We start from the raw sequence: 9,249 nt of genomic DNA, 5'->3' as shown, positions 1-9,249 counted from the left end.
GATGACGCAATCTCTATTGCACTCCACACTGCCCTTTCCCACCTGGACAAAAGGAACACCTACGTGAGAATACTATTTATTGACTACAGCTCAGCGTTCAACACCATAGTGCCCTCAAAGCTCATCACTAAGCTAAGGACCCTGGGACTAAACACCTCCCTCTGCAACTGGATCCTGGACTACCTGAAGGGTAGGTAACAACACATCTGCCACGCTGATCCTCAACACGGGGGCCCCTCAGGGGTGCGTGCTCAGTCCCCTCCTGTACTCCCTGTTCACCCATGACTGCATGGCCAGGCACGACTCCAACACCATCATTAAGTTTGCCGACGTCACAAAAGTGGTAGGCCTGATCACCGACAACGATGAGACAGCCTATAGGGAGGAGGTCAGAGATCTGGCCATGTGGTGCCAGGATAACAACTTCTCCCTCAACGTGATTAAGACAAAGGAGATGATTGTGGACTACAGGAAAAGGAGGCCCGAGACGCCCCCATTCTCATTGACGGGGCTGTAGTGGAGCAGGTTGAGAGCTTCAAGTTCCTTGGTGTCCACATCACCATCAAACTATCATGGTCCAAACACACCAAGACAGTCGTGAAGAGGGCACGACAAAGGCTATTCCCCCTCAGGAGACTGAAAAGATTCAGTCTGGGTCCACAGATCCTCAAAAAGTTATACAGTTGCACCATCGAGAGCATCCTGACTGGTTGCATCACTGCCTGGTATGGCAACTGCTCGGCCTCCGACCACAAGGCACTGTAGTGCGTACGGCCCAGTACATCTATACCAGCTAATTAAATGGCTACCCCCCCCCCTCTTTTACGCTGCTGCTACTCTGTTTATTATCTATGCATAGTCACTTTAACTCTACCTACATGTACATATTACCTCAATTACCTTGACTAACCTGTGCCCCCGCACACTGACTCTGTACCGGTACCCCCTGTATATAGCCTCGCTACTGTTATTTTACTGCTGCTCTTTAATTAGTTGTTATTTTTATTTTTTACTTTTACTTATCTGTTTTTTACTTAACACTTATTTTTCTTAAAACTGCATTGTTGGTTATGGGCTTGTAAGTAAGCATTTCACTGTAAGTATATGGCGCATGTGACAAATACAATTTGATTTGATTTGATTAATGGGGATCCTAATAAATCGAATAAAATAATCGAATAAAAATGTTTTAACAGAAGGGCATTCAAATGGAAATTGTTATTTTAACCACAGTGCCATCATTCACATAATTATATACTTCACCTTGCAAAATGGAAAATAAAACAGACATGATGTAATTGTGGCTTTGATAGGATTTTGGTTATAAATAAAACATGACTAAATGGCTCAGAAACACAAGACAGTAGTGACTGTGTTAGTTAGACATCAACAAGCTGGTAGGTAGCAACTTTCTTATCGTTTTTTTTAAATACTCGAAAGGAACTGCTCACAATGAAATGCTTTTTTCGATGGTCACCTGAGTGTTTGGAGAATGTGGTTTGGAGTTGAGGAGGGATGTTGTGAAGGGGTTGAGGAGGAACACTGCCCATCCATTTGACAAATGTACAACTATGCACTTCCAGTGGATTTTTGATTGAAAACAATGAATAAAAGCCCTACCTGTGGGTTGATTGTTAGATTGATGTTTTAGTTCCTTTAGGGAATTATTGTTAGTAGTTATGAACATAGAAAAAGCTTCTGAGTCTCTGAGTTTTGTCTGGATGAGTTTCTTCATGTGGGTGTGCAATGAAACCACAATGATGTGCAATTAACTGAAGATATTTTAAAATACTTTTTTAGCTGTCTCTCACATGGTAGAGGTTTGATATGACAACATAATGTACAATATTTCTTTCCTTCTGTGTTTTTAACATTAAAACTCCCATGGCCAGATTGAATACCGTTGCAAGTGTGTGCTCAAACCTACAATTTGCAAACATTATGCAACATTATGCAAGACAAAACAGGAACAAAGCAAAACATGAAGGGTAGTATTTCAACATTGATTTCATTACATAAACCACCTTTCGGGAGTTTGCATAACAGTCTCAACCTGCCAAATGCCATCTGCATCTGTCATGTCTGCATAACGTTCACTGATATCTACAGTATGTAACCTCCAAACTGGACTGCAATAGAGTTTGAATATGGTGTTACTGACCAAGTTCTCAAGTGACCATATAATGAGACCCCATTATTGGTTCTTGAAAACGTATATGGCTGCATAGGATCAAAATATACTACAAAATATTTGTAATCACATACAAGGCTCTTCATGGCATGGCCCCCTTTACTGCTTTAAAACTACATCCCCACCAGCATCGTCAGAAACTCTGGCTCTTCTGTCCAAGTCCAAATATCAGACATGGGGCATATGGACTGCCCACCTGAGAAAAATCAGTCAGGCTACTATTCTGTCCTCTTAAAAGTAATTTTTCTTTAGTAAAAATAAATCTCATTACTGTGTGACCTGAGTGTTCTTATTCCTTTATGCAAGCTCTCATTTAGTTGTTTCCAATATTTTAGTTCAATGGCATCCGTCCGTTATAGTGCAGTTGTATAGTATTTATCTTATTAATTACCCATGACATGTAAGCGTGTGCAAGATTTTCACTGACTGGACATCACAAAACAACATTCCCAAGATTTGAGAAACTTTTTTTTTTAAACATCTTGAAGCAAGACTTTGGTTGAATTGGTTAACGTCTGCTGTGCTTTTGCAATTTACCAATATTCTGAGAGACCACAGCATCTGTCAGCCTACAGTATATAAACTGCAGGTCTATCATGTTCACAACAGACTGATTCCGGGCATCAAGCAATCATTTACCATGGCACCCGTCTTTGTGCTGACCGTTTTCATCGCTGTTCTCTGCTCAGTTCAGGGCCGATCTACAAGGGTAAGGGTCTATCTGAGACTATTGGGAAAAAGCTGTGCATGATGCTGAATTATGTGAGTTTTAAACAAATTTGAACATATTTCCTTCTGCTATTGCCATACAGAAAGCTTCATTTGAAAGGACTGAAGATGACATGGAAATTGGTATGTTCATCCTCTCTTTATAAGCATTGAGCTGTTACATGACATTGTATCATGTCATCTAAACCTGGTTTTATTAATCATTCATTGTTATAATGTAAATTACATATATTATCTTATTATTATATTAGTTATTAAGGACACAGTTGCATTTAAGATCATTTTTATCCCATTCTACAGACAGCACCAGAACCAACAGCATTGAGGAGGATGAATTTTCTGCTTCAACGCTCATTGAGAAGGCCAACAGAAATCTTGGTAAGGCAGTCTGTATGTTCCTACTCTATATTTAATGACATCAAGAATGAAAAACAGATAATAACCTTCACTTGGTGTTGTTTTCTAGGAAAAAGACTTGATGAGCCACTAGTCATGTTTGGGGACATCGCAGTATATACTGGGTTCATGAACGCTGACCCCTGCACAGCTCGTGGCTGCAAGTGGCAGAAGTCCTCTGATGGGAACGTTTACGTGCCCTATGTGATCTCTAATCAATACTGTAAGTATTTTGTTCTCTGAAATGAGTTTATGCTGAGCCTAATGGTTTGGTTTTACTATATTATATGAGTCTGTGTGCAGGTGTGTGTATTGAGTTTCTGACTTTCTTATCGCTCCATTGAGCAGCGGCCCGGGAGAGGTCCGTAATTGAAGGTGGCCTGCAAACATTTGCTGCATCAACCTGCATCCGATTCTTTCCCCGAACCAATCAGAGGGACTTTGTGGACATCCAGTCGCAGTCAGGGTATGACCACTGCACATTACATTGCTAGGCCTGTTATACTTGTCTTCTGCCACTCTTATTTACTTAGTATTTACTTGACTATTTACTTTACTGTTATTGCTACATACAAATAATACTCTATCGCTTTTAGAAATGACCTTGTCTTCCGTATACACCCTTGTTTGTAGCTGTTTCTCGTTTATTGGACGCCGGGGCAATGGCCAGGTGGTGTCTCTTAGTAGGAACGGATGTGTCTTTCTGTCTGTGGTGCAGCATGAACTGCTGCACGCCTTGGGCTTCAACCACGAGCAAACACGCAGTGACCGTGATAGCAATGTTCAAATCCTGTTTCAGAACATTATTCCTGGTTAGTGCTTTCTACGTCCATGGAGGCTGGCTTTATAATATATATATTTTGAAACAATTTCATAGGGAAATAATAAATAATATTGTGTACAACATATGTAAATTTTATTCCTGCCCGTTTTGAGTAAGAAATCTTAGTATCACTTTAATAATATTAATGGAAAAGCTTGATTAAACTATTTATAGTGTACTACTATTTGATTATAATAATAATACATTAGTATTTAATTATTTGTAAACATGTAGAAACATTGACAAGGATTTGTAAGCATTATAAGCTTTACAATTAATAAGCATTTATAACATTCATAATCTGTAAAGCATTTCTTTATAAGCGTGACTTACTCATGAAAGTTATTATAATGTGTAAGAAAATTATTTATCATACATTTTCCATCCTAGGAATGGAATCCAATTTCAGAAAGATCGACACAATTAACTTGGGGACTCCATATGACTATAATTCTGTCATGCACTACTCAAGGTAAGTTGAGGGAATTAATATAAAGGTTTTCTTTACTACAATAACAGCTGTAATGTTACATGGCTAAAATAAGATAAATCATTTTCCCTTTCATAGTCTACTCATGTCATCCTCTAATTTCAATTGATGGCGTGAGAGCTTTCTGCCCTATGTTGTCTGGTTCCAGGTTTGCCTTCTCCAGGAACACACAGCCCACCATTCTTCCAATCCCTGACAATAATGCAGTTATTGGCAGAGCAACTCAGATGAGCCCGATTGATATTCTGCGGATCAATCGTCTCTACAACTGCAGTAAGTGCTATTTTAAGAAGACCTGTTTATCATAACTGTGAAGAATAAAAGTTGTGATTATTGTACCTGCCTGTAAGCTTCACCCCATCGTCGCTCAATCAATTAGAAATATTTGGGAATATAGTATTTGAATTGAATGTAGTAATATTCTGTTTTTATACTGTTATAAATGGGTGTACAGCTTATTTTTTAAAGCCTTGAGCACCATCAACTCAAAAGGCAGAAATACAGTATGTTAATTCTAATTATATAATTTCTCTTTCCCTTCTCTTTTATTAGCGGGACAGCCGTTGGAGTGATTTGAGAAGTGCGCTGGTAGAGCGTCTGCTGAGGTTGTAACTGCAGTTATAGCTTGCTTTTCGACTTTGAACATGAACTCAAGAAACAAATGATATGTCATGCTGAAAGAATGAATTGAGATGCAGATAACCATTTTTTGTGCAAGTATATCTTTACGTCTGTATATCAGATCTGATATAGCTTATCATAGATAGAACATTGGTATGGCAAAGCAAAGTACTGTAGACTACTGAAGCATTATCACAATAAATAAGATGTATTTGATAGACCGCTCTATGTTTGTTTTGGTTTATGTTGATTTTTCTGATTGAAATGGTACATTGATGGGGATTATCATATAACGTGCACAGGTGTCCAATTGGTTTAGTGAGTCAAACTGAAACCTTTTGTATTTTAACAAGGCTATCTCACCAAAGCCTACAGCAATAACACACGTCCCAACTCCCACACAAACAGAAAATCCTTTATTATACGGGATAAAGGAAATTTAACTTTTGCATTTTGGAAGTCTGAAACAACGACATGAGGGAGTGACCAGTACATTCAAGGATAGTAGCCTATTTATTTTTTCCGTAACACTTTACGACAAGGTTCCATTTGTAAAGGGTTTATAATGACGTTATTAAGGATTGTTTAATCATTTGTAAAGGCATTATAGACCATTCATAAACGGTTATATCGCATCGGTCAAAATAGTGCAATAACTAGTGAGTTTTTGCCAAATAGTGAGCCAATATTTACCTCCAGTTATTAACCATTTATAAATGTACTTACAAATGCTTATAAGATTAACCCTTATGTATCATCATGCAACCTTATTTTCAATAGTTGCACAGTTGAACAATAGCTATTTTCTCACTTTTGGGTGTGATGTATTGGTGCTCTGTCCCAGGAAGAGAAGAGGTTGGTTTTAATGATGTGTCTTGACCCACCTTTGAAACCCTGATGCCCTGGCCAAAGTAGTATCCAGGATATTATTCAATCATCATTCCTAGTATATTACCCCTTACCAGATTATATCAACACACATAATACCTTTGGTTGGTGAAGCAGTGGAGGAGCTATCATCTCACAACGTTGAATGTTTTGGTCTTCATACCCACCATTCATTGACTGAATATGTTTAACAAAGTGTTGAATCATCTCTCATGTATGTAGTGATGATTACCCAACACTGCCTATAAATACAGTATGTCTAAGCTCTGAGGGAACTCTCAAATCATTTATAAATGATTTACCCACATGTATACAGTAACTGCTAAAAGTATACCTTATTTTAAAGTGACAGACCAACAAACATTTATAACTGAGTGATCAACATTTATAACTGCTAAAAGTATACCATATTTTAAAGTGACAGACCTATGAACATTTATAACTGAGTTATCAACATTTATAGCTGCTAAAATTATACCTTATTTTAAAGTGGCAATCCACTGACCATTAATGTTACAGGGGGGGGTCGCAGTTCCGGAGCGACCCACTAGGTGTCATCATCCAACAACCTTAGGCACCTCCTCACTCACAGTCGGGACTAATCATCATCCTATTGGTCTCACCTGTGTCTATCTGTTCACCTGCGTATTTATGCCCTCACTTCCCTGTGTTCCCTTGCTCAGTTTTCTCTGCTAGTTTCTTGATGTCAAGCAGTACGAATCAGTGTCTGATCACGAGACGGAAGTACAGGTACATGAGAAGTGTTCTCCCTGTTTCATTGTTGTTTTCAGTCATAGTTAGTCGTTCGTATTTTTGCTGTCAGACTGTTTTTGGAGACCAATTTGCTCCACCTTTATTTTTCATGATAAGTCCGTAATTTTGTATCCTGGCTTTGGGACCACAAGGAAAGATCCTTGTTTCACCATCTTTGCCTACTGCCTACTGTCTATCCTGCACCGCACCTGGGTCACACCTCACACCAACCCTTACACATTAACAAATGAGTTACCAACATTTATAACTGCTGAAAAGATATCTTTAAAGAAAGTGGAAACCTACTGACCATTTTATTAATGAGTTAGGCCTAACAATATTTATAACTTCAAAAAATATACCTTAAAAGAAAGTGGAAAACTTCTGGCAATTTATGAACGAGTTGCAAATATTTATAACGGCATATAATCTCCTCAAACATGCAATACACAGAAATAACAAAATTTAATTTAATAGAAGGATACATTGGGATTTTTTGTTGATTGCAGTGTCTCAAAATCTGTAGCCTATCATTGGTATAGTGAGTAGCCTAGCTACATCAGATAAACAGGGGTTGTATTTTTCTCCCCTTTTTAACATTACAAGTCAGAATAGAAATTGACAACAGATGAACTATTTAAAAATACAACATTAACATAGGGTCTCATGATCCCATTTTGTGTCTTTCTTGTTAAGCATTTCCCCATCCTGGAATCTAAGACCTTATGGGAATATCTGGGAGAGAAGAGGAATATATGACAATTTATCATAGACACTCTAGCTACACATAACTCTACTATCCTCATTATCATGATTTATACAATTTAGGCTTAGCTTGTTATGTTATCTACTGCTAGCTAATAATAATAATAGCTAGCTAGTGTTTAACATTACTTGCTAACACTAATAGCTAGCTACCACAGATTAAAGGGGTTAGCTAGTTATCACAATTTTTGCTAATACACTAGCTAGTAAGTTAGTGTTAAAGTTGGAACCACTAGTGTACTGTAGTGCTGAGTGATTAACCAACATGTTGGTTATTTTTTGTTTTATAAACAACTAATTGACTGACATGGGTTACATTTCTTTCTGTGAGCTTCATCTGATTTAGAGATAAATCAGATGAAGCCTGAACTGTGCGATGTAGTAGGGAGTTGTAGTTTCCATTTAAGTGATAATGCCAGAGAAGACAGTGTTTGGAGGATATACAGTGGGGAGAACAAGTATTTGATACACTGCCGATTTTGCAGGTTTTCCTACTTACAAAGCATGTAGAGGTCTGTAATTTTTATCATAGGTACACTTCAACTGTGAGAGACGGAATCTAAAACAAAAATCCAGAAAATCACATTGTATGATTTTTAAGTAATTAATTTGCATTTTATTGCATGACATAAGTATTTGATACATCAGAAAAGCAGAACTTAATATTTGGTACAGAAACCTTTGTTTGCAATTTCAGAGATCATATGTTTCCTGTAGGTCTTGACCAGGTTTGCACACACTGCAGCAGGGATTTTGGCCCACTCCTCCATACAGACCTTCTCCAGATCCTTCAGGTTTCGGGGCTGTCGCTGGGCAATACAGACTTTCAGCTCCCTCCAAAGATGTTCTATTGGGTTCAGGTCTGGAGACTGGCTAGGCCACTCCAGGACCTTGAGATGCTTCTTACGGAGCCATTCCTTAGTTGCCCTGGCTGTGTGTTTCGGAATGTTGTCATGCTGGAAGACCCAGCCACGACCCATCTTCAATGCTCTTACTGAGGGAATGAGGTTGTTGGCCAAGATCTCGCGATACATGGCCCCATCCATCCTCCCCTCAATACGGTGCAGTCGTCCTGTCCCCTTTGCAGAAAATCATCCCCAAATAATGATGTTTCCACCTCCATGCTTCACGGTTGGGATGGTGTTCTTGGGGTTGTACTCATCCTTCTTCTTCCTCCAAACACGGCGAGTGGAGTTTAGACCAAAAAGCTCTATTTTTGTCTCATCAGACCACATGACCTTCTCCCATTCCTCCTCTGGATCATCCAGATGGTCACTGGCAAACTTCAGACGGTAATTAACTACAATGACCATAATTCATTGCACGCCCACTTAAACTTGTCTGGTCTTTGCGGAGCAGACACGGAGACTGAGAGAAGAAAGAACATGTGATCGAGAGGGATAGAAAGGAGTTTCTTCCTGAGCCTGAAAATGCCTGATCTAAGTGATTGATAGTTGGTATTCAGCAGTCATATAAATATGCCTTATTTACTTTGAAGAACTACTAAAATTGTGATTTTGTCAGACAGCATAGGCAGCAGCTCTATAGAGATGCGATGACTTGGAATGAAATAATAAAGTAATCAAATAAAAC

At 38.6% G+C, this 9,249-nt stretch overlaps 1 protein-coding gene across 1 annotated transcript; it reads left to right on the top strand.

Annotated features, from left to right (window-relative positions):
* The first annotated feature begins 2,804 nt into the window (after positions 1-2,804).
* On the top strand, positions 2,805-5,476 carry LOC311128142 (hatching enzyme 1.2-like). The gene is made up of 9 exons (XM_084160123.1): positions 2,805-2,900; positions 3,004-3,043; positions 3,221-3,298; positions 3,387-3,539; positions 3,665-3,782; positions 3,950-4,128; positions 4,530-4,611; positions 4,778-4,902; positions 5,182-5,476. Exons 1-9 carry the CDS (start codon positions 2,832-2,834, stop codon positions 5,199-5,201), a joined length of 864 nt encoding a protein of 287 aa, XP_084016249.1. The 5' UTR covers positions 2,805-2,831; the 3' UTR covers positions 5,202-5,476.
* Positions 5,477-9,249: the final 3,773 nt, after the last annotated feature.

Source organism: Coregonus lavaretus, assembly GCF_964263955.1.
Source record: "Coregonus lavaretus genome assembly, chromosome: 4".
In the NCBI taxonomy this organism is placed as follows: Eukaryota; Metazoa; Chordata; class Actinopteri; order Salmoniformes; family Salmonidae; genus Coregonus; species Coregonus lavaretus.
The sequence above is the reverse complement of the archived record's forward strand: the minus strand, read 5'-3'. Positions and strand labels throughout refer to the sequence as shown.